At 35.8% G+C, this 26,435-nt stretch overlaps 1 protein-coding gene and 1 pseudogene across 1 annotated transcript in view; one reads left to right on the top strand and one right to left on the bottom strand.

Moving 5' to 3' along the window:
- The first annotated feature begins 543 nt into the window (after nucleotides 1–543).
- Nucleotides 544–26,435, top strand: part of LOC148366895 (uncharacterized) — a 35,783-nt gene continuing 9,891 nt past the window's right edge. Inside the window, exons 1-15 of the mRNA XM_088333336.1 lie at nucleotides 544–730; nucleotides 3,850–3,920; nucleotides 4,086–4,155; nucleotides 8,971–9,077; nucleotides 10,306–10,336; nucleotides 15,690–15,803; nucleotides 15,905–16,031; nucleotides 16,834–16,942; nucleotides 17,990–18,143; nucleotides 19,279–19,403; nucleotides 19,488–19,686; nucleotides 20,528–20,794; nucleotides 22,341–22,586; nucleotides 23,938–24,040; nucleotides 25,641–25,766. Of these exons, the coding sequence (XP_088189462.1) occupies nucleotides 662–730; nucleotides 3,850–3,920; nucleotides 4,086–4,155; nucleotides 8,971–9,077; nucleotides 10,306–10,336; nucleotides 15,690–15,803; nucleotides 15,905–16,031; nucleotides 16,834–16,942; nucleotides 17,990–18,143; nucleotides 19,279–19,403; nucleotides 19,488–19,686; nucleotides 20,528–20,794; nucleotides 22,341–22,586; nucleotides 23,938–24,040; nucleotides 25,641–25,766 (1,918 nt within the window). The 5' untranslated portion in view covers nucleotides 544–661. The remainder of the gene's footprint in view (nucleotides 731–3,849; nucleotides 3,921–4,085; nucleotides 4,156–8,970; nucleotides 9,078–10,305; nucleotides 10,337–15,689; nucleotides 15,804–15,904; nucleotides 16,032–16,833; nucleotides 16,943–17,989; nucleotides 18,144–19,278; nucleotides 19,404–19,487; nucleotides 19,687–20,527; nucleotides 20,795–22,340; nucleotides 22,587–23,937; nucleotides 24,041–25,640; nucleotides 25,767–26,435) is intronic.
- LOC148366896 (U2 spliceosomal RNA) lies at nucleotides 11,578–11,790 on the bottom strand (annotated as a pseudogene).

Genomic DNA, 26,435 nt, shown 5'->3' with positions numbered 1-26,435 from the left:
ACATCATTTTTGCCATTCCATGTATTCTGTTACTCCCCAAGCCTGCACAAAATTCAGTAATTTTATTCATATTTCGTTTCTTTTGTCTTTTATTAGCATATTTGGTGTTGGAGTAATCCAAAAGTAATTGAAAGTAATCCAGTTAAAGTAACCCTACCCAACCCTGAATATGACACGTTAAACTACATAAATAAACACGATTGAAAAAAAAATACGGTGTAAAATTATTTTGTATTTTGTAAGGGAAAATACAACATTTTGTAAGGGGATGGAGCCCTGGAGCTTGACAGGTATGAGAAATGCTACTTTTGGGGGTGAAAACGAATTGGAAAATAATACAGTAATCAGCTACCTCTTTCTCCTTGCATTACCCCCAAATAGCCGCTAGGGGAAATCTCTCCACTTGTCTCTGCAAACTTTTCAGGGGGCATCAAAGTGGGCGGGGCTAAACTCCAATCCTCATTTTCTCATCTTGGGGGGGGCGACGCAAGCACTTCAGTTTCCGGACCGAATCGGACGCCAATTAATAAGGAACAGGTGAGCTTTTGCCAATTCCGGATTTTATTCCACAGCGTAAACCAAGACGTTACAGTTCTTTTATTCTCGTGCGTACAGTTGTATTGATTTAGATTTTGCGTAGAGTCCAACCGAACGGAACCGAATGGAGTGGCGCCAGCAAAGCACTTTCAGCTACGCCGATGCCTTCAACGAGGCTCGACGGTGGATTGAGGTGAGCGCTCTTCGCACTATTAACTCCTAAAACAACTAATTATTGATTTGAAACTAAATATTCTTTGTAACTAGTGTCAAACTAACCATTCAAGCTATCTTTATTAATCGAGAACTCATTAATTCAAATTTGGTCATGTGACGAATGTGCGTTGGGTGAAAGTAATTTCAACTGAATTTGATTGTTGCATAAAAACAAACCAAAACAATTTATTTATTTTTTGCTCATTTTGATAATATTCTCGATTTGTCTTAAACAATAGTTACTTAATACTGTTTGAAATTATTAGTCAAACGACTCAAATTTTAAAGAGACAATGTGTATTTGCGCCCCCTATTGGTAAAAAAAAATATTGATTTAAATGAGTTAAAAATCATGAACTTTTACATAAACAGGCAAGTCATGTTCATTTGTTCAGCCCTTAATCACAAGAAGTCTCAAAGGGATGCACAGGGGAAATTAAATCTGAAAGATATGAGAGGCAAGTCCATGCGCAGTTCTGTAAAATACCAACAGAACCATAAAATCACATCTTAAGCCGACAATATTCATGAACCGTACAATATATATGAAGGTTATTTCTGGTCAAATAGATTTCGGCAACCATCCATGCTCGTTTTGGGATCAAGAGGTCGTAGGTTTGATTCCTGGCTTATCTGTGTTACAGTATATGTCGAAGTGTCCTTGGGCAAGATAGTGAGTCCCTAAAGACCCCAATAAGCATGGTTGACGCTACTATCGGTATGTGAGTGTGTGGGAATGGATTTGGGAGTTCTTTATTGACTTGAAAAGCACTATATAAATGCAGTCCATTTACATCAGTGGTTCCCAAAGTGGGTGGTACTGCCCACATGGGGGCAGTGGAAAGATCTGGGGGGGCAGTGAGGAGGAAGGGGGCGGTAGGGCGGCAGCAGTTCGAAGTCAGAAGTTTGAACGTACGTTTGACGATTTGTACACAACACGTTAGGGCGGCACGATTAACTGAAATCGAATCGACATAGCGAAGTGACGTAGTGCGAATGTGAAACCGCAAAGCACTGCGTTTTTTTAAGGTTTTGCAGTGAGTGATGGAGTTTTGGCCAACCACAATTGTTATTGCTGGAGTTTTAAAAGCGCTGGCCAATCACAGGCAAATTTTAGTAATCGCACAAGCCAATAAACGCGATTCAAAGTTTACAAGCACCACACCATGCCACACCCATCTTGTGAGCTTATTGAGTATCATGGCGGACTCCATAAACATAGTCCCAGAATCAAAAAACAAGAAGGAAACGAAGCTTGCGCCGAAGAAGTCCGATACATCACCTGTTTTGGACCTATTTTGGTTTTGACGAAGCAGATGTGGAACAGAAGAAAATGACATAGTGCGGATGTGAAACTGTAAAGCACTGCGTTTTTTGTTTTGTTTTTTTTAAGGTTTTGTTATGAGTGATGGAGTTTTGGCCAACCACAATTGTTATTGTTCGAGTTTTAAAAGCGCCTGCCAATCAGAGGCAAATTTTAGTAATCGCACAAGCCAATAAACGCGATTCAAAGTTTTCAAGCACCACACCATGCCACACCCATCGTGTGAGCTCATTATCATGGGGGGGTCGAGGCGTTAGGGGGCGCTAGGAATTCCCCGGGAGCCAAGGGGGCGCCAGCCTGCACTGTACTGGGGTTGGCTTATTTGGTCTGTATACCATTTATATGAGGTATCAAATTTATACTCGTCAGTTGACATAACCTTAGCCTCACTTTAAAAAGAGCTGAATTAATTGTCTGTTATCTTACTGCTACGGGTACCCCAAAAAAAATAGGGAAAAAAGCTGGGCAAAAAAATGAGAAGAAGAATGGTGTGGTTTGGTCACTTTTCTCTGTAGTTTTGTATTCATTCTTATCTCATTTTTCTGTTGCACTACACAATAGAGCGACATCTTATGGTTAAATGATACTCACTTTCCCTTTTAAAAAGTTTAGTAAAATAAAAATATAGTACTATCAGTTTTATTTTTTATTATTTTGTTTAGTATTATTAGAAAGGAATAATTAAAACCAACCAAATTGTTTTATCTAGCAGATGATTTTACCTAGAAAACAAAGTCAAATGCAGGTTCAAAAAATAGAGAATTACAAAAACGACTTAAAATTGTGGTAAAATATATTTTTATTCACAATTTTTGAAAATATTTTTCTAAATTAAGTATATTCCTTAAAATGGGCACATAATTTGAATCAAATTTACATTTTTATTTTGATTACTCATTTTGAGGATTATTTTCTTGTTACTTTTTGAATAATTCTTCCCCAATAATTTTTTATTCAGCATTGCAATATATTGGGTTGATTATTATTTTTGGTGAACTTATTTTTGTACAATTTAACAAAAAAAATACGCAAACCATGGTTTGGTTGAAAAATATAGGCCAGAATTATCAAAAAAATTGTCGTTTACTTTTGTCATCTATTCGTTAAATGGAGATAATCGACAAATTGTGGGGGGAAAAAAATATTAAGGGCAACATTATTAATTTATTCATGTGTCTACCCAGTTAGCTTGCTAGCTAGCTGCTGCCCTTAACTTGTTTTGACATGCCAGCTGTTAAAGCAAAATGCAAATAAATGTATATGGTCAGTTAAATCCCTTGACCAATTCGGTCGTTGTGGCACCATTTCTCATGTTATGTCTTGGGCAACTACAGCCTGGTGGCGCCCATCCCTCTCCAGTCCAACATATGTTTCCACCTGGTCTTGAGCCGGGGACCTTTCGAGGGTAATCAGGACAATCATGCAATTGTAAGGAACAAACCCTAAGCGAGCCCTAAAAAGTTTAATTAGTTTTGAACAGCCAGGCTGATTTATAAACAGTGCTTTGTATGCAAAAATGTGGGACGTGACTATTTCTATTTATAGAAATTGTGGTTTGGGTGGGCTTGAACTTAGGATGCATTTCTTGGGGAGGTCCATTCCCACCTACAGAGCTGATTCAAATAATATGCATGGTAGTTAGTAATCTTCTTAATGGTGTCCTCATTATGATCATTGTCATTTACAGTAAACATAATTTAAATACGAGTTCATACCAATTTACACTCTCGCAATAAAGCGGTGATGTTATCGGTGCTATCTCTTCATGTCAGGAAGTGACTGGCCAAGCTTTTGGCTGCAGCGATTTCCGAGCCGCTCTGGAAAATGGCGTCCTGCTTTGCGAGTAAGTATTCTCTCCGATCATCTGCTTGTAGAAACAATAATTGTGTTCAGTTCAATTTTGTCCCTACCGACCACCAGTGGTGGTGCTTCAAGCACTGAATGTTGCTTTCGCGCATGCGTAGTTCGAGAAATGCTCAATTAAATTGCATTTTTTTCTGTCTCTTAGCCTGATCAACAAGTTAAAGCCTGGAATTATCAAGAAACTAAATAGACTGTCCACTCCCATCGCTGGCTTGGTAAGTTTTTGATACAACATTGCCAGGTGAAAAGATCATTTATTATTTTTGGGACCCTATTAAAGTAAGATGGCAGCAAATCCGCGGAGTACCTTCTCGTTTACAGCATATATTAAGTTGTTGCCGGTGTGGCTCCAGGCGGTAATTCAAATTTTTGGGAGTGCCCAGAGCAAGCCGAGGGGCTTGAGATGTTCGGGTTAACTGTGCTTGTATGCTGCAAATTATCCACACTAATACATTCAACATGGTACACCCTTTTACTAGCAATTTGTCATTTGCTATGTCATACCATCAATTTTGGACTATAGAGGGAACCTGATTAAAAAGCCACATGCTCAAATTTTAAAATGAAGCTTACGTTATTATTGTGCAGCACCAAATTTTAGGTGGCAGCCTTAAACAGCCATAAAAATGATTGTATTCCCGTTCATATGTTACATCCAAAGTGTGGCGCACAACTGGAGTTGTTTACGTCACATGTATTCAGATCATGTGACCGTTCAAGATGGCACATACAAAGATGAGCACACATATGTATCTGTGCCAAAAATAAATGTGAATGAGAGCTACCGAGTGTGAAAATGTGAGCTCAGGGCAACCATACTGTGCAGAATGGTGCGAGTTTGCAACACCTCTTGTGTTGGTTTCATCTATTGTAGGCATGGTAATGGACCAAATGACATTAGCTTGTTATCATTCCTCAAGGATTAAAGGAAATTCCAGCAACTTCACACTGACGCTGATGATAAGGAAAGAAGTGTAGCATTGTTGATAAATAACTTCCTGTTAGTGGGTGAAAAAGTTCGAAATATTGTGAATAGGTTTTAAATATTTAATAGAGTACTGTCAAACCTCCCGTCTTGCTCCTGTTATGTATTATATGAATAGTGTTGGCTAATTCCTCTTGAAGGCTGTCATTAATCGCTACATATGTCACCATAGTATTTTGTATTTATAACTCATGCATTGTGGAAAATAGCAGCCCGCTGCTTTCCTAAGTGTCGCCACGAATTAAAAAAAAAAAAAAGTGAGCCATATTTAAAGCCAGAGTGTTTAAAATGTAGTAAAAAAAGAGCGAAATTTAAGGTATATATCTGTTAAACTCCCTTTAGTTTTTAAGTGTTCTATTTTTAAAAGGACAGTGTATTATTTATTGCCTCCAAGTGGTACAAAATACTTTCAGAAAAAAAAAGATTTTGAATACTAGGCAAAAATACATGAACTATCACCCCAATGTTTATTTCTATATATGAAAAAAAATCATAGGTCGGGAAATGTGTATTTTTATTTATTTTTTTTACACAGTGGAATCCCCACGTAGGTCTCCGCTATTTGTGCGGCAGGATGCAACCAAGCTGTGCTCTTTGGCACTGTCTTACACTAGACAACGCAGTGCCATCTGGTGGTCAAATATTACACATTGGGACTTTAAGAGCCTGTTCCCTATAGAGCAGGGGTCAGCAACCTTTTCGGTGTAGAGTGCCACTTTCAAATTTCCTTGTAAATCTGTGTGCCACACCAAGATTAATGACTCGCACGATAATTTTTTTTATATCCATTTTGGCTGGCATTTTACCTGCCAAAATCTGACTCCCGTGCTAATATGGACCCAGTTTGAGATATAGACTTGTGACTTACTAGGGTAACCTGTGACATAAATATGTCAGCAAAGTTATTTTGGGGTTATTCAGACTTTTTATTCAGGAGTTAGCAGGGGAAAAGGATTTTGGCAGGCAATTTACTTCCCAAAATCTGACTCTACTGCTAATATGGACCCTGTTTGAGATATAGACTTGTGACATAAATATGTCAACAGTGATTTTGAAGAGTTTCAGAACGTTTCTCCTAATATTACTATTATGAATAATAATAGTAGTAATAAAACGAACTAGATTTGTCGAACACCTATTCAGTAACGCATCACAAAGTGGAGGTATTCCTCTGTAGTTGGATCCCAAAGCCAAAAAAAACACAATAGGTTTAAAGTGTGTCTTACTTTGCAAACAGTATAGGCAGGGAAGTCCGATTTTAAAAGAAAAAAAAAAACCCCGATTTGTTTACACCGCGGGATCCAATGCAACCAGGGTTTCATTCACAATAAATTACATTACATATGGCTATTATAGTACATCAAATAAAGGCTATTTGTGTACAATTAGTTGTGATTGTCGATATTATAGCATACATTGATTCGTCTCCGGTGTTTGTGACTTTTGCATCCGCGCTAACAAACTCATTTTGTAGAATACGATTGCGCTTTGTTTTAATAAACGTGTTATATAGACTACGATCGCTTAATTGTTTTAGTTAGCTCGCTTTATTGTTTTAATAAACTTATTATATAGAATGCTAACGCTTTTGTCGGAGCGCAGCAGAATGCCCGTTCACGCGAGGGGGAAGGATTTAGGCACTGAACACAGCGCGTTTTAATGTATCCGCCTTTTCAGACTCGTCCTTGAATTCATGTTCATATTTCGTCTCGTAATGACGTTTAACACTTGACGTGGGAGGTACAACAATCTCGAGGCATAATGCACAAACAGCACGGTCATTTTTTGCACAAAGCCCCATTCGTATGTCCCCGCTGGCTGGAAAGAACGAGATTTTTCAGCTCGAGGAGCAGTCATGATTTGGCTGTCGGGATTCGTTCATTTATCGCGCACCGGTGTTTCTGTGGGAGGGTTAAAACGGATCTCTCCTCCTCTGCGAGGCACCGCGCAGCTCACCTTAAAGCCGCTAAACAATGAAAGCGCGCAATGAAAAATGCCATAGGTTGCCGACCCCTGCTATAGAGTATAGACCCTTTCATTTGTTTGTAAACATTGTGACATATCCGGTGGGCGGAACTTAGCCTGCAGGCAAAAGTGTTCTCGCGCTGGTTGCAAGACGATGGAAAAAACACTGTTGTAGCTGCTAGTAGTCGTCATGTTGTGTGTTTGTGTACAAGAATCGGAAAAAAAACGTGATCGTAAATTCAAGTTTTACAGCGGACATTCCTGATCAGAGAAAAACAGTTGTACATTAAAGTGAAAACATTTGTTGGAGGCACTCAAAAATGATCGGGTTTGCAGCACACACTTCAGATCGAGTAAAGTAAATTAAACATTAATGATTGTTTCCATTTTGTCCATGTTCATCATAATATTGGCAAAATATCTTATTTTCTTAGCTTTAGCCAACTGTTGGGATTTAGCCTAAATAGCCTTGTAAACACTGCATGTGTCAATAAAAACACACGCATACTATCAGTGATTTATACGATACATTAAATTATTCATGCTTTTATGTATTTTTCTAATTTATTTTATTTATTGTATTCCCAAGGATTGGTCGCAATGCGTGCCTGTTTTTATTTTCGAGCCTCGTAGTGTTTACAAGGCTAAATTTGGCAATATAGGCTGAAGCTAAGAAATTTACAAGATACTTTTGCCTATACAATAAGTAATGTGGACTCAATAGCAACAATCATAGTTTAATTTCTCTTAACTAATTTGAAGTGTGCCCTGCAAACCCGAGCATTTTGGAAGAGTCCCTCCGTCCAATGGTTTTGCTTTCATGCACAACTTTTTTTTCTTAACCAGTTTTAGCTGGTTTCCTATAAAACTTTATTTATGATCACTAACGTTTCTTCTCCGCTTCTGCCACACAAACATATAACACGACGACAACAAGCAGCTACAAAAGCTTTGTTTTCTGTGTTTTCGAACCAGCGCAAGTATTATTTTGCCTTCAGCTTCGATCATGACGTCACATGTGACGTGGTCTATAATAACAGATTGGGTGTATATATATTTTCCTTTTTTAATTCAATTTCAATACATTGATACCTATTATAATCTCATCAAGTCTCATTTATTTGTATAGCTCTTAATTACAATATGTCTCAGAAGATTGCACAGGCCACAATTACACCTTCTAAGGTAAAATATAATAAAAATTGTGATTGAAAACTATGAATACTTTTAAAAGGATGAAAATAATGAATAGTAATTAAAATAATGTTATACAATAATAGATTTTTTTAATGTATACAGTACTTCATATAGTAAAATTAGAATTTTTTTTATGTATAATTTTATAAATATATAAAACGGTGGGTATGCAAAAATATAAGTAACAAACTAGATGATAAATTTCGATTTACAATGACAGACATGATAAATGGCAATACATCATATCAAATAAAAATCAAAATAGGAAAAATTTGAAAATGTATACATCAGGATGATAATTATTGTAATAATAGTAATACTAATTGAAGAGCATATAGTGAAAATAATAAAATTCTAAGAAATATAAACTGTAATGATGGGTATCGAATATAAGCGTTTGCTTCTGACTACCCCTTTTCGAACATATTATGTAGTATTATTTTGCTGTTGAGTTACTGTTTGTGTTCTGTTTTTATTTTGAATAAAGTTTTCATTCATAATTATATAATTGTATTTGTATATACAATTATATAATTACATATAATATAATTGTATATAAAAATACATTTAGACAAAATTTCGGTCTTTGTCTGATCTTTACATTCATGTTTACTATAGTGTTAACTTTCTCATTGTAAAAGCATAATATATTAGATTTCTTTTTATAGTATAGGAAAAAAATAATATGCCATATGATTTAATGACAAATTTCAGATACATTTCTTTTATGTAATTTGCAAGAAAAAAAACCTATTTCAACCAGCAATTTAAATTGGGAAAAAAAATAATTGTATTTGCAGTAAAAAGTGAAAGTGTGGATGTATCTTACTGTAACTTTTTTGTCACATTCACATTTTATGTTTTACATTCTTTCGATCCACAGGACAACATCAACGTGTTTCTCAAAGCTTGCGAGAAACTGGGACTGAACGAGTCGCAACTTTTTCACCCTGGAGACCTCCAAGACCTTTCGCATAGATCCATAGCCAGGTGCGCACGGTTCAAAATGACACTTTCTCATTTATCCTTTCTTATACTGTAATCCTTTCGCTACTTCACCATTCGTATTTTGCAGCATCAGTGCATCGCAGGTTGAAAAGTATTGTGCAATCTAATAAGCTCAATTACATATTGCTGCAAGCGTAGGCTGGCAGGAGGCACTTCTGTCGGGCCAGAAGGTTCTTTTTCGGCATTCTGTCCACCAAAAAGTGAAATGCACTTGTGCGGCTGCTATGTTATCGTTGATCACATATTGCTGAGAGCGGGCCCGGCAGAGTACACATTTGTCTGGGCTGACGGCTTTTTTTGCCATTATTTCTGCACAAAACAAACTGCACTCGTTTGTCTGTAATACATTATCCCCAATCACATTACTGCAAGCGGGGACCATCAAAAGGTTCTTATCTAGGAACATGTCAATCTGGCAAGCCTAAAACGAACTGCATGGTTACGACCGTGATCCTTTTATCTCTGGTTGACTATTGCTGAGCGCAGGGGCCAGCAGAGTGCATTTTTAGTGGGGTCCAGGCCACTGAAGCATGCCATTGTGACAAGCTTAAATAAAATTCATGACTTCGCCATGATCCATTATCCTCAGTTGACTGTTGCTAGAGCGATGGCTGAATAGCCACACTTGTCATGCTTCGCAACCTTTTTTTTTTTTCATTCCGTCTATAATGAACTGAACCCGTGTGGCAGCGGTCTATTATTCCCAATCCCATATTGCTGCAAACTGCACCCAAGGTTTGCGGTTCTGGCCTGCCTAAAATGAAATGCACACTTGTTGACTGGATCCATTATCCCTGGTCCACCATTCATAATTGCAGGGTCCAGCAGGGTTCTTTTTGGGGGGGTGGGGTGTTTCAGGCTGCTGAAGTATGTGTCCAATTGTGTCCCACCTAAAGTGAACAAAATCATTGCGGCCTCAATCCATTATCCCCAGTCAACTATTGGTGGAAAAAGGTATTTTAGAAATTCACTTGGAAAGGCTACTTCGCAGATTTATACCTAAAAGGAAGACGTGTGGTCCTCATTATCTGCGATAATTGAAAGATTACAGTAATATTAAAATATATATTACATTTATTAAAATAATTATATTTTGAATAAAATATGTGGAAATTATTAATTATACAATTGATTTTTTTTCACTTATTACAATCCATTATTGTGACCCTTCTGTTTATTGTAACTGATTTATAATTTGTTTTTTCTTCAGGCGAAAGGACAGCAGCCGACGACTGAAAAATGTAAGTCTTTAATTGTCCTAGTTTTATTTTATTCAAATTTTGTATCTCCTTTGCATATTTGTTTTATCTAATTTTGGTATACCCACGTGAATTCTTCTTTATTCTTGAATTATATTGATCTCAAGCATGTTTTAAAATCGCATAGATGATCATTTAGGAATTATTTTTAGTTATAAATAATAATAAATGAAATGATCAAAAAAATCAAATAATCTAGCTCTTTTTAAATAACATTTTCTTGTATTTGACCACATCGTTGCTGTGGATGGAGGAAAAAAAACACTTCCTCTACAAAACAAATTATTTTGGCCATTTTGTTTTTCTGAATGCAATGATACATTTTTATATTGACAGATTTGACAGCAATTACTCTTTAAATAACCACAGTTTGCCAATTTCTGTATTGCAAAGCCAATGATGCATGTGTATTGTTTCTTGACATGTTTTTCACGGGCACAGAATTCCAATTTGAATTCCCACACACGTTAATGAGGCCCTTTGTTAGGGGCCAGTCTCTTTGAAAAACCTTTTTTTCTCTATTAAGCAATTGGGGTCAATTTGTGTACAGTTGGACCCCGCTACGCTTTCATTTTAATACTCACAGTGAGTTTTGTATGCAACTCGTTTCATCATACAAATGTTTTTGACTCAAAAATGTTCCTTGTCAAAGTAATGAGCGTTCACGTTTTGTCCCTGCACTCTTCAGTCTTTGATTAAGAGCGCAGTTTTGACTTAAAATATTACAAGGGAGTTGTCTTGATCCCATTAAACTCTTTTGTCAACAAAGACAAAAGAGGGTAGTTCAAAAAGTGCTTTAAAATGAATAACCTGGCCCAGGAAGGGGGGGGGTTTTAAGGGTTATTGATCTATCTTCGTTATTCATTATCCATTATCCGTTATCGGTCAGTTCATAATACGCTACAAAGCCTAGGAGCCGGGACACTTACTCTCAGCCAAAAGGCTAAGCTAAGGTCCTAGCCCTAAAGCCTTGCTGCGATCATTGCGAATGCACCGTTCCCGGAGGTGCTGCAATACCGGGCCGATGCGTGGAGTGAACAGATACTACACTTGATCTAAAGGGGGGGGGGGGTTTAAGGGTTATTGATCTATCTTCGTTATTCATTATCCATTATCCGTTATCGGTCAGTTCATTATATGCTACAAAGCCTAGGAGCCGGGACACTTACTCTCAGCCAAAAGGCTAAGCTAAGGTCCTAGCCCTAAAGCCTTGTTGCGATCATTGCGAATGCACCGTTCCCGGAGGTACTGCAATACCGGGCCGATGCGTGGAGTGGACAGAGCAAGCTCTCATTCCATCTAAAGGGGGGGTTTTTAAGGGTTATTGATCTATCTTCGTTATTCATTATCCATTATCCGTTATCGGTCAGTTCATGATACGCTACAAAGCCTAGGAGCCGGGACACTTACTCTCAGCCAAAAGGCCAAGCTAAGGTCCTAGCCCTAAAGCCTTGCTGCGATTATTGCAGGCATTAACTTGGCCTCCAAAAACTTTGAGATGAGGAATTAACAGAAATGTAGGACAGGTATCAGGTAAACTGATGGTAGTGTCGTTGAATTTTAATCAGGCATATTTAGGCCACCATTGATGTATATCCATAGTGAGTTGAACACCTAGCTTAAATAATGATTATCCTAATAATGAAAATAATAACAAATGATAATAACCGAAAATGTATAGAAAAAACTATTACAATAAAAATTTGTATGAAATGATATAAATTGTGAAATTTAAAAAAAAAAAAGAAATATAAATGACGAGTAATAACAGAAATCATAATCTAAAATACTAATAAAAATGATAATAATTAACTAAAAAACAGCAAAAACAATATAAACAGTAAAAATAATAATGTTGTTTATGTTAATGAAAAAACATAAATATTTTAGAACTACAAAAATAATTTAAACTGTATTAAATAAATATAATTTATATTTATTTATATGTTATATTTAACCCTTTAAGGGACTGTTTAATATTTAGTGCCTCCCTAGTGGTACAAAAAACCCTTCATTCAGTGGAAATTAAATTAAAACATTGATTTGAAATAGCAAAAGTACATGAACTGTCATGCCAATGTTAATTTTTATGAGTATCCATCCATTGGTGGAGAAATTACTCTTTCATTTACATAGTGGATTCCACACCTAATAATCGCCGCCGTGTTTGTCTGGCATCTTGCTGCTACGCTATGCTCGTTTGGCAGTGATTTTCGTTCGCATTAGACAACACACTGTCATCTATTGGGTCAAATATTTCAAAATGTACTTTTTAATGATAATGAATAGAAAATAATGAAAGCCCCAGTGTGCAAGATTTGAACACTAGATGGCACTGTTGTCTCATGCAAAACCTGTGTCACAAACTGCAGAAAGACGCAAGGAAAAACATGGCAGAGTAGTGGGAATGGATTCCATCTTTGTAAAAGAAATGCAAATTTCTCAACCTATGATTTTTTTAATAGCATTGGTATGATAATTCATGAGCACTGCGGCGCAGTGGTTAGTGCGTGTGCGGCACAGTTCTGAGGTCATGAGATCAAACCTCCTGTGTGGAGTTTGCATGTTCTCCCCTTGCTTGCGTGGTTTTCCTCCGGGCACTCCGGTTTCCTCCCACATTCCAAAAACATGCATGTCAGGATAATTGGCCGGTCCAAAATTGTCCCTAGGTGTGAAAGAGCGAGTGAGTTGTCTGTCTCTGTTCCCTGTGACTGTCTGGCAACCAGTTCAGGGTGTCCCCTGCCCACTGCCCGAAGATAGCTAGGATGGGCTCCAGCACCCCCGCGACCCTACTGAGGATAAGCGGTGCAGATAATGGATGGATGTATTCTTTCCTAGAATTCAAATTAATGTTTTTTTTGTTTTGTTTTTTTTTGTTTTGTTTTTACTAAATGGAAATTTTTGTACCACTAGAGGCCCTAAATATTACACGCTGTTTCCTTTAATATATATAAATATTTCTTTTTAAAACGGGCAAACTTGTTTTTGTTACAAACTAGCTTTTTTAATATTTCATATCTTATCGTTAAATCCCGCGTGGCAAATGTGTACAATCCACAAAATATTTACACCCCTGTGCACCATTTTCAAGTTTATTTTATTTGTGTTACTAGAAAATGAAACGGTAAAACTGGTGTCAAGGTCTTTTCAATCCAAAAAGAAAACATTTTGTCAAACCTCTGCCAATGTTACAATATGTTTTTATGTTTTCTTTTTACAAGACAGAATAAAAGAGGGGGAAAAAAATACCTGCTTGTTTTTTGTTTTTCTATATAGGTCATGAATGCACTTTTAAAATTCGAGATCAGGGATCACCAACGGGACCACATAACCCCCAAAAAACAGCAGAGTAGCCCAAAGACCAGTTCTAAAAATGACTCACCAGTGACTGGTCTTCTGGGCTTTCTGTGAAATTAGCTTTCTAAGTGACATGAGAAATCATTGCCATGATCAGCGTCTTTAAATACATGTTCAATTCCCAAATGTGTATTTAAATCGGCTTACAATTGATGTATGTAAATCACTCGGTGCTCTTATGCAAGGCACATGATTCAGGGGTTGACTCAACCTATTATAACACTATTTGGAAGTAGAACACAGTAATAGCATGGTAATAACACTTTTTTCTTTCGTGTTCATAACGGATACTAAATAGTGCCATTTTTCAGGTGCGTCAGTGGGATTACTGGGCCTATTCTAACCTATTTGTAATTACAACGTGCAAACATAGTAATTACCTCAACTGTTTTTTTTAGAATATGTTTTCCCTTTCATCTGTAACTGATTCTAAATAACAAAGTTCCCTTATGGGAATGTGATATTTTAGTGGGTGACTAAGCTGATTATAACCCAGTGCTTCTCAATCATTTTCTGTCAAACCCTTCTTTTCATGTTCGTAAATGATTCTATGTAACTGTCCTGGGACGAGGCAAAAGTTTCAGTGATTGAGCCTATTTTAAACATTTTTACTGATTTACAATCTGCTAATAACTTGATGGACTTTTAAAAAAAAAAATCCTGTATTTGTAACTGGTCCTAAATGCAAAGTACCCTTATAAAGAACACTTTTCTAATGGTTGACTCAGCCTATTTAAACCCTAATTCCCATTATCTCAACCTGTATGTGTGCATTTTTTTAATGGCAATAACCTGATAAACTGTTGTAGAATTGTTTTTCTTTTTTCCGTATTCATACCCGATTTTAAATAGTGTCCTTTTAAAAGGCATATGTTTTTGTGGTTGCTTGAGCCTATTTTAACCCTACCTCTGTCAATTACAACGCGGTATTAACATGCTACATTTGTATTTCAGAATAGTCACAATATGTTTGTATGTATGTGTGTATAATATATATATATTAATATTCTAAATTGCCCTTACCATTTTTTTCGTGTTTGACTAAGACCATTTTAACCCTACTTCTGTTAATAACACCGCAGTAATAGCATGCTAAATTTGTATTTTAGAATAGCAATATCTATAATTATTTTTTTTTTCATATTCTAGAGTGCCCTTACCAAGAAAATATTTTAGTGGTTGACTAAGCCCATTTAACCCCTATTTTTAATAACAACCTGATAATAACATGGTAACAACATAGTTGTTAAATAAATAATTCATTGCATGTCACACTAAAGATTTTTTTAATTTTTGATTTATTTGTTTTTGTGCGGTGATATGAAAACTGGGGAATGATGGGTAAATAGTTTGTTCGGACTGGATAAGTCAGCTGAAGTTGCCAGGGCTGTTAGTGGTTATGTTTCTGTTCTTTGTTTCCTCACACTCCTTAGGGGTGATCTGAATTATGTATCGTTGAACATTTGTTATAAAGGGCTTTGGGAAGGGCCTTAAAACCGTTTAGCTTAGAATGGCTTCTCTCCCTTTCCTCATTGTATGTTGAAAATCCATTGATGTCTTCACTCCTTATTTTGAGTGTCTATAAGAGTTTAAACTTAACATTATATTGTTATTCATACTTTATATTGTATAGCATAATAACATTAAAAGATAATTAGAAGTTAATTTAGAAAAAAATGTTATGTGCCAGTGATACCAAATAACAAATTTCTTTTCGTGGACAATATTTCTGTATTATTTGTGAGTGCAACATCCTTTGCTGTCTGGTAATCCTGAAAGGGGGATGCCACATGTGCGGTCCCTTCTCAAGGTTTTTTCATTTTCCTCATTTTGAGGTTTTTGAGTTTTTCCTTGCCCTCATGTTTGTTCCAGATCAGGGGATGGCGTAAAAATAGTCTTTTTAATAACCTGGGAAGCCCTTTGAGACTCTGTGATTAAGGGCTATACAAATAAAAATGACTTGACTTGACTCTTGAAGGTTCTGATCACGTTGTACTGGTTGGGCCGCAAAGCCTACGCGGACGAGCGCTACCATGGCGCTCAGCTCAACTTCAAGGCCTTCGAGGGACTTCTGGGACTGGCTCTGTCCAAGGTACGATTCCGGTTTCTGTTTCGTTTTTTTTTTTTTTTGGGTGAGAAACTAACACTGAGCTCCAGCGGCAGAGAAAAACTAACCGTGTGCTCCCTTTGCAGACTCTGGACGAGGGCGGCAACGTCTTGATGAGGGAGGTGACCCACGAAACCAACCACCAAAGGGCGAATTCGTCCGACAGTTTGGACTCTTCGGCGGACTCGAGGGCTCCTCGTGCAAACAGTGAAGGTTAGGAAAATACATTTATTTTTATTTTTTTTTATTTAAAAAAAAAAAACATTTGATTTGTATTTATTTTTTAATAATTATATTTTAATATTGAAATGTTTTATTTATTTTGTTTTTAATGTAAACCTTTTATTTTGATATATTTAATTGTTTTAATTGTCATTTTTATTTATTTTTGATTAATTTTGATTCATGATTTAATAGTCACATTTATTAATATTAAAATTTAATTTTGTATTTAATATTTATTCAATGTACACTTTACTATAAGCAACATTTTTTGCTAGATTAAAATTATGTGAGAATAATGAAGCGATGGAAAACTTTTTAAAATAAGCTAAGAAATGTGAGCAAAATTTTGCCATTACATAAATAATTCGTTTTCTCATTTTTATTGTTCGTATTATACAAAACATGTTAAATGTTTAGAAAAATGAATACAATACCTGGTCATTTTATCTGCCTTTTGTACGTCAGAAATTGTGTTTACCTTTTTAAATGTATTTTATAAGGGAAGTTAAAGATGTGTAAATTTACATTTAACATAAAGTGAGCCCGATAAAAAAAAAAAATGCTGATTTTTTATTTTGCTAGAAATAAAGAAAAAGTAAAATACGAACCATACTAAAAATAAGCTGAGGTTTTATTAACTAAACAAATATTGTGTAATTATTGGCTTGCCCACCTTCTTTTTGCTTTATAATTGAATAAACTTGCCCTAGGTGGAATTTGTATTTTTTTATGAATATTTGATGTCCTTTTTTATGCCTCTTTTTAAAAGAACTACCTTTATGTTCCAAAGGTTGTGGAAGTGACGCCGAAGCCGAGCAAGTATTTCGGACAGAGACGACACAAATCCTACGCAGGAAACAAAAAGAACAAGATGAGAAAACTGACATTTCTGTCAGCAGGTCCTACATGACAACATTACTCAAATCTTTCAATTCTTGCTTGAATTTTATTTATTAATTAATAATAATACCGGAATAGCATTTTTCTCAAAAAGGTAAAAAGTGTGAGTGCGAGAGATGATATAATAAAAATAAAGTAAAATCTATAAAAATAATAATGGTAAAAAGGGCAATATACGCAAAAACAATCAAATCAAATGAAATGAAATGATTTGCATTTATATAGCGCTTTTTCAAGCCAATGAAGACTTCCCAAAGCGCTTTACGATGTGCTTCACATTTACCCATTCACACACACTCACACACCAATAGCGGCCGTGCCACCATGCAAGGCGCCAACCTGCTTATTGGGGGTATTAGGGGTTCAGTGTCTTACTCAAGGACACTTCGACATGTAACACGGAGGAGCCGGGATTCGAGCCTGCGATCCCTTGATCCCAAGCGCGCTACTCAAAATGAATAATAATTTTTAAATTGTAGAAATAAATAATAAAAACTATTTTTGTGAAAATATTGGTGTGTGTGTGAATGGGTAAGTGTGAAGCACATTGTAAAGCGCTTTGGGTGGTCTTCATTGAATTGAAAAGCGCTATATAAATGCAGACCATTTACCATTTGTTATACTTGTTTAATGACAATAAAGGCCATTCATTCATAAGAAAAAAATACCAACTGGATACTGTCAGAGAAATCCTTTGTTTGACAAATTAAACACACATTTTTACGCAGGTTTTTATTGTTAGATAGCCCTTTTTTTCCCCATAAAAAGGAACTCTATAAACAAACCAGAAAATAGTTCAGTATAAAAGGGGAACATTAGTATTGGTTTGTAAATCTCGCCACTAGATGGTGTCATTGTATTCTTCAAGGTTGTTTGTTTTTTGTTGATTTTTGTTATGCTTTTGATCTCGTTCAAGTCATTTTATCGAGTGAGTCTCTTGTCTGCTGTATAAAATTTGTATAGGTAAAATAATGATTTTATTGTGGGTCCAATCAACTAGCTGCTAACCTTTAAATACATATGTTTTTGCTTTTTTTTCTATGCAGCAGGAGCAAATCTTTAACAGACATTGCAGCGGTTTCCCCTCCGCGTTCTGAGGAAAACGTGTTTTTGGGCGCAGGCCAAGCCGTTAAATGGACTCAAGACAAAAAATGGAGGAGCTACAGTGCTAGCAGGGATGGCGAAGTTCGCTGGCAAGATGTACGTAGATTAATTGAATTACAAATGTGATTAATTTGTGGGTTTTAAAAATTATCGAATTAATGATATTCTAGTAAGTGTGAAAACGCATTCCTACGTATCGAATACAAAATTGACAATAAGTTATTTCGGAATTTTATGAGGAGTTTGGAATTCTGTGTTCTGTAATCCCTCTGTGGTTCATACTTTGCGGCCTCAGTGTATCGCTGGTTGATAAATATTCCACGATCCAATATCACTAATTGCATATCACAGCGAGCTTGTACAGACAGAAGACACTTTTCTTGTGTCGTTCTGGCTGTTGTATCTCTGCCTAAAATTAAATGCATGATTGTGTCCACAATCCATTGTCCCGGGTAGACAATTGTTAGGAGCAGGGACTGGCAATGCACTTTATTTCTCGGGCCACTGAAGTGTGACATTTTGGGTCACCTAAAATGAACTGCACTGTTATGGTCATGATCTGTCATCCCCGAGAGGATAATGCTGCAAGCTGGGAGTGGCAAAATCTGTTAGGCCTCGCGCCTTTTTGCTGTTACTGTTTTTTTAGCCTAATATTAAATGCACTTGTATAGCTGCGATCCATTATCACCTATCCCATATCAATGTGATTAGGGACTGGCAGAGGGCACTTTTGTTGGCAAGTGTGCTGATCAGGCCGACCTAAAATTAAATGCAAGGTTGTGGCCGTGATCTATTATCCCTGATCGACTATTGGTGAGAGCAGGGCTGTCAATGCGCTTTTTCTGTTTTGGGCCACTAAAGTGTGCCATGGTGGCCACCTAAAATGAACTGCACTCTTTTTGCTCTACTTGATTATTCCCAGACAACTATTGCAGAGAGCAGGGGCCAAAAGAGCAGATTTTTGTCATGCCTGGCGCCTTTTTTTCTGTTCTTTCAATCGAAAAAAAATACAACGATGCATCTGTGACCCATTATCCCCAGTTGACTATTTCTGTGAGAGGGGGCCAGCCGAGCGCATGTTAAAGATAATATTACTACACTGCTACTTTATGTATTTTAGCATATCGTTGGAAGCTCTGGTCCATATTAACCGCGATAAACAAGTGATTACAGTATCAGTTTTTATTATTTTGTGTCTTAATGATACTCAAACCCTTTTGGCTCCTATCAGGCCTTAACAAAGTGGAAGAACCTTCGCAAGAACGCCAAGTCCAATCTCCGTCAAAAGTCCCTGGAGCGAGAACCTGTCATCGACCTTGAAATAAAGGAAAAGCAGCAGCAGCAGCAGCTGGAAAGGTAAGTTGACCTTGTTTTTCTGGGCTGTGACATGTCCTCCATCTTTTTCATTTTTTTTTTCCCCATCATATTCCGATTCCCCAGCGAACTGTCAGTGCCAAGACAAGGCCCTGCCTCCCTGTGCCCACAATCGGTCTCCCTGCACCCTAAATCTGCTTCCCCTCCCTCCAAATTGTCCAACTTTTTTCTTCGGACGCTCGGTCGAGCTCCACTGGTTCGAAGCAATGCCACCGAGGGGCCGGGTAGCTCTACCCCCCCATCTTATAATCAACTGCCCGCACGAGTAAGTTTGGTTTGTTTTTTCTGGTTTGTTTTTTCTCTCTACATCTCTTAATTTCATACACACATTTTTTCTAACTTTCATTTTTCATATTTAATTGCATGTTATTTTTTTCTTATTTTGAATGGATTTAATTCTATTCATTTTTATATATTTGGGTTTTTTTTTCTTCATTTTATTTTGTTGGAACTTTTTCATTATGTATTTGTTTTTAAATAATTTAATTTTATTTATCTTTATTTTTTTCAAAATTTTACAATAGTTTCTATTTCATTATTAAACAATATTTTCATTTGTTTTTTATTTCTTTATAATTTGTTTTATTTTCTATTTTTTTAACTGGACCTTTTGCAGTGTGTATCTGCAAAAATATGGGGGGGATTCTAATCAGTTCTTTTCCAATGTTACCATTGTTTTTATCTTGCTATATTTTATTTAGGTTATTTTTCATATTGCATTTTTGCATTGTTGCACTGCAAGAATTGTATTTTTTTTTCTATTGCTCATTTTGCAAAGTTTTCAATTATTTTGTAATATTACCATTTCATTTTGGATCTCGAACATCTGCAAAAAAGTAACAAAACTCCAAGTAAATCTGCCCAAAAATTTTGCTCAAAATATTTTACCCTGGTTACTCTTGGTTGTACTATTTTTGTTTTTTTAATCTCTCTGCAGAATGGGTTTGAGGGTTAAAATGTCATATATCAATATGGTAAAAAATGATCATACTTTTTATGTTACATTTTTATGCTGGCGAAAAAGTGAACTTAATATTTTTATAATTGTTTTCAATACACAGAAGTAAAAGTGATGCATTTCCAACTTGCTATTGTGGATGATTCAGGCCCTGTCAGTGCGATCAGCGTCAGCTTCTGGCGGGAATGTGACAGGACAGGAAAGCAGCTTGTCATCTTTGGCATTAAATGGAGCAGTTGTGGGCACCCCAACGCAAGACATAACTAATTTCAACTCCCAAAAGTATTTAAGCCGAGCCTCCTCTTGGTCGGCCAGCCTCCCTCGCTCTTTCAAACGGGCTGAGGGGCCATCGCGTCTGTCGGCCGTCCTCACCCCCAGACCCTTCGGGGCATCCACGCTGCCTAGACTTCACACTGTGAGTATTGCTTTCTTTTTATTTGTAGATGGATTAAGTTGGTAAAGTATGTTACATAGATTAGATAAAATAGAATTGCAGTTTCTGGTCTGAATTCTATTAATGACCTATCAAAATAAAAAATGGCTTCTTTATTTTTGTAACACGGAGATTCCTCCCTACTTTGCACTTCTGTTATCTGTAAATCACTCCTTGGTGTGAAAAGATAAAAAATAAAGAAACAAAAATGCTTCCCGCACCCTCGAGGAATGTTTCGGACATCCAAGATTCAAGCTGGCCAGCACCCCTTTACTTGGACAATTCATATCGGAGCTACTGTACTGAGACCGGACACCTTCTCTGCATTCCTCTGCATAGCACTGAGAAGAAGTTGGGTCCTGCGCTTTTGTCATGCCGCCTAAACAATGCGTCTGTTGAACCCTCTGTTCGCTATCTCTCGCTCTCTGTCGGCAGGCCACCTAGCAAATTGAAAAATTTGCAGAATTTTCTGCCTGTTTCAAGATTGAATTTTCTGCAGTATTGTTATTACACTAAAAAATCCTTAAAGGGAACAAAAAACATCTGCTGCATCAGTTTTTGTACACAAAAAGAATTTCTTTTTGGAAAATATAAGTTTTGGTATATTTTTCCGTTTTTCTCATTTTGCATTATTTTTAGTTTATATTTGTCTAAATCATTTTCAACTCGTATCCTCTTATAAAATAAAAAGTATTTTAGTTATTAAAATGAAATTATAGGAACTTAAGCAACCCTTCCTGCCAGTGTCTAGATTTGTCTTTAATTTTTTTTAGATTTATTTTTACTTTTTGCCATGTATTAATCCCCAGTTCAAAGAGCCGCTGCATTAGCTTTTGTTCCTTTTAAGTATTTATTTGTATACATTTTGGTACAGTATTGCTATATATGTAAAACAAAAATATTATTTTTTTATTTAAAAATGTTATAGTAGTAACTTGAAGTAATAAATTTGACGAATATTCTCTAGTAAAGTAATATAGATGCTACCTAATTTAAATTATATAATGAGGAAAAAAATGAGCATAATTTCTTACATAGCTCTATACTATAAAAGACTCACTCAATGACATTTTATAGTTTTGTAATTTGTGTGGTCATGTAAAAAAATAGTATTTGTATTTAATTTTGCATTTTCTTTTTTCCTTTAAACTTCTCATACCGACAATTAACTAATGGTAATGGTCTGCATATACATATATATATATATATCTCTTTTCAAGTCATTGAAGACCTATCAAAGCGCTTTACAATGTGCTTCACACTTACCCATTCACACTCACACATCGATAACGACAGGCATGCAAAGCACCTACCTGCTTATCGGGGGCATTAGAACGCGTCGACATTTAACTCCAAGGACCCAGGAATCTAACATGCGACCTCTGTCTCAAGTTGAGCGCTCCACCTCCTGAGCTAATTGAGCAAATTTTCTCCATAGTGCTCCAATTTGATAAGGTCAAAGACGAGTTGGGAGTGAGCACAGCCGGAGCAATTTACTATAAATGGTGTGTATTTTTTTCACTCCCAGTCTCACGCAAGTCAGTATCCTGAAATGAAGTTTGAGCACAACCTGACAAGGACGGCCACACCTACCCCGCCAGCGCAGCCAATCCCAACGCTCAAAAGACAAACGGCAACGTCTTATCTACGAGTTCCTGTGTGGCGCCCTCCAGTGGAGGTCAAACAGACCTCGCAGAAGCTTTGCCGACAACTTCAAACCCAAAAAAGCGACCCCACCAATCTGTCAAGTCATCTCTGCATTGATGTCCCTCAGGTAGGTTAAAAATTAAGAATGCACGATAATTATCAGAGTGGTAACAGCCAATATGAAATCACGGTTCTTGGCTCAAAGGGAAAAAACCCTTGATAAAATGTCGCTCGATGCTAGGCTATATTAACTCGGGTGACACAACTTGTTAGATGGATATGAAGCGTTTATACTCATTAGTGTGTTTTTATTTTTTATTTTAAACAAATAGTCTCCTTTACCCTTCTCTAATGTACTTGTCACTAGAGAGCTTGGCCAAGATGCAGTATAAGTTTTTATGTTCCCCATTTTGATTTTCTATAGAACTAGTAACAACTTGATTTTGTTTCCACTTTACCTCTCCATCATGAGCATGAGGCACTTGAGAGACAGGATAATTCATGTCTCGACGCAGCGCAATAATCAGCAGACACTACTTGTTAAAAAAGGTTAAGCATTTTTGCACCACATTTAGCATATTTTGATTTTATGTACGGAAAGCTTCGCCAAGATGAGATTCTAAGCATTTATCTTCCTGCTTAGAAGAGAATATATTTTGATTTTTATTTTATTTTATTTCTTTATTTTTTTTTAGAAGTAGTACGATTTGGTCATGTCTCCTTTGCCTCTCCTTAATGTGCACTAGCCACTAGAAAAACCAAAATTTGTCTCTTGACGACACGCTATAATATCTAATCAGCCGACGTAACTTGTTAGAAAGATTCTAAGCATTTTTGTTGGTTGTTAGAATAGAATTTGACTCTATGTAAGTAGCACAACGTGGTAGTGTCTCCTCTTTACCCCCTCAGAATGTGAGAGAGGCTCAAGAATTCTGCCATAATCTATTGCTTGAAGCCACTTTATATTCACTCAGCTGACATAATTTTCAAAGATTCAAAGCATTTATGTTTCTGATTAGAATAGATTAGAATTTGGGGGTTGTAGCACAACTTGGTCGTGTCTTAATTATTAAATAATAAAAATAAATGCATATTAATAAATTTGAAAGATGTAAATAAATATAAATAAATAAAAATGATTACCAAAAATAACAAGTTAAATAAGTACATACAAAAAAAAGAATACAAAAATAAAATGGATTCGAGATTAAGATAATAAATGAAATACCCCCAAAAATAATTTTTTCTTGCAACTCTATTAAAAAATGCTGCCCGGATGCATTTTCCCACGGTAATTATTTACATTTCTATCATTTTTGTTTTAAGTCTTTTTGAAATTATATTTTCCTTCTCCGTTGTTCAGTAGCAACTCACCTGCTTTCAAATGTACCTGTTCAAGTATCCAATTTCCTTTCCGAAATGCAGGACATTGGATCCGTCAGTGCGAACTTGAAGCTTTTGTTTTTTTTTCCTTCCAGGTTTACCAGAGAGACATGGCGCTCAGTCTTGCACGCCCGCCAAACGCTGAACCGGACTTTTGTTTTCAGCCTTGTTGGGAAGCAACAAAACATACTCATCCAGGTAAATGTTTTCTTATAATACTTGAGTTATTCTCGCGATTTTACGGTTTCAACCTCAACAGGAATTTTGGAAGTTTTTTTTTTTTGTTTGTTTTTTGTTTTTTTTTTAAGCTGTGCTTCATTTTTTTATATTCGGTTTTAACATCTTTTTTTTTTTTTTTTCCCCAATGTTCGTAAGCTTGTATTACTCAAAATGATCCCAAATATTTTAAGAGACAAATCATATAATAATTAATAAAATAATAATGCTCGTTTTGAGTAATAGATCAAATGTAATTTTAAAATATTTAATCTATTTTTAAGATATTTCCAGTAAATTAAGAATTATTATATAAAAAATACTTAAAAGTATTGTAATTTTCCTTTAGTAAATATGTTGAAAGTATTAATATTTTTCATTAAAATGCTTGAAATAATGTTCTCATTTTTTGTAAAATGCAAAATAAAACTAAAAGAGGAAGTTCGGGAGTGACTTTATGCTAGTCATCGCCTACCCAAACCTTAGAAAATGAAAGAGTTTATTCGAACGCATCCAAGAAATGCACATACTTAAAAAGCTGACTTGTGCTGTGATCATGACTTTCAGCCAGAAGATGGCGGCATAGAGTAACAGTTTCAAATTCAGGACAGCACCTTTAAATATTTCCAGGAAAATATCAAAAATTTTGAGAAAAAAACTACTTTTAAAAAAGTTATTTTTACTAGATAGTGCATGTTAAGTGTTAAAAATATTGCACACAAATATTTTCTCATCAGTAAAGTAAGAAAAGAGTTTCCTTTTAAGAAAAAAGTCATGTTTGGAATAAAAAAATATTTTAAGCAAACTTAAATACAATGTAAAGGATTATCTGCATTGATAACAAAATTATATATTTTTTTGTTGTTATGGTTAAGGCAATTTTAGCATGACATAATCAAGTTCTGACTCTGGATTATTCGGCATCTATTGCTTTGGCCTAGTTCTCCAGTAACTTGACCAACTATATACCTTTTCATTAGGGGTATTTTTTTCTCATATTAATCATTTTTCTTTAAGAAAAAATATACACTTAGAATAAAAGTAGACTTATTTTTAATTTTGTGTTTTTTCCTTGAGTATTTTTTTAATTTTTTAGGAATTATATACTTTATTTACTGAAAAGTTTTAGTTTAGAATAGTGTTTATTATTTTAGTTTAGAAAAAAACATTAAAAATACTTTGTTTTTAACTCATTTAAACTTTTATTTTAAAATCGTACATGTATGTATACAGTTCATGCATATATATTATGCAAAAACAAATACAGGCATAATTTTACACAAGTAGAAGAAATTGGGAAATAACATTAATTATTATTATTATTATTATTATTTGTTCTTGCGTTTGGAAGGCAACCAAAAATATTAAAGCACACTTCCCTGCCTTCACAAGTTTGATTTTTTATTTTATTTTGTGTATCTGTTTTGGAATAAGTGTACCACAGCCTGTAAAAAAAAAAGAAAAAACACTACTGTACTAGAAAATGTGTTCAAAAAACACTAGACTCTTCAATAAACCAATTCAAACGCCCAAATTGTGCCTTTATTTTTTATTATTTAATCCATCTCTGTCCTTCCCCCAGCCGATGATGAAATCCAGACAGCCGATCCAGACCCTTGCTTATTTTCCAACCCCGGAGAGGACAGAAGGGTATCGGCCCAGCAAATCGGCTCTCTGGCCTCCGATGTCCGAGGATATCGAAAAAAAGGTAAGTTTCATCATCAAGGCTTTCCATTTCAAAAATACACTTTACCAAGATTAGTGTAGGCATTTTCAGTCAAATAAGCAGGTAACGTAGGTTTGTAATGACATTGTAATAACATTGTACCAATGTAACAACATACATAATATATTGGATATTTCACCGAGTTAAACTGATTGAATGCCTGACGTTTCTTGAAAAATGGAAAGAGTCCGCCAGAATTTTTGGCTCATTTTTAAAGGCCTGCAGAAAACTTCGCCAAATGGGGGCCACCTACACTCTTTCAATTGCTGGATACCCGTAGCAACACAAGGGAGTTAGACTTCCTGGAGGTGTGGATAATCTGATCAAAGCCACTCCTGCCATCTAATGGGGATTTATTATACTGAATTCATTCCCAGAGGCTTGATACTTACTGATGAGCTGCACCAAACCCTTTGGTTTTTGGGGGAGTTTTTTGTGTGTTTTTTTTGTTTGTTTTTTTAGATAAAACCAAAAAATGTATTTTGCGTTTTGGCACTGAGGAACGATGTTTCCGAAAACTTGAACTAGTTAATGTCACTCCATTTTTGATGATAATGTCTTATTAACTAACCGAAGAGACCTATGTGTTTTCTGCTGCCGTGGATTCTTCCCTTTTGAGGCTCTGCAGTGTTCAGCTCATGGGTTTACCTT

Source organism: Urocampus carinirostris, chromosome 4 (assembly GCF_059441175.1).
Source record: "Urocampus carinirostris isolate Australia breed hairy pipefish chromosome 4, RoL_Ucar_1.0, whole genome shotgun sequence".
NCBI lineage: Eukaryota > Metazoa > Chordata > Actinopteri > Syngnathiformes > Syngnathidae > Urocampus > Urocampus carinirostris.
Note: the sequence above shows the minus strand (reverse complement) of the source record. Positions and strands in the feature narration are given on the sequence as shown.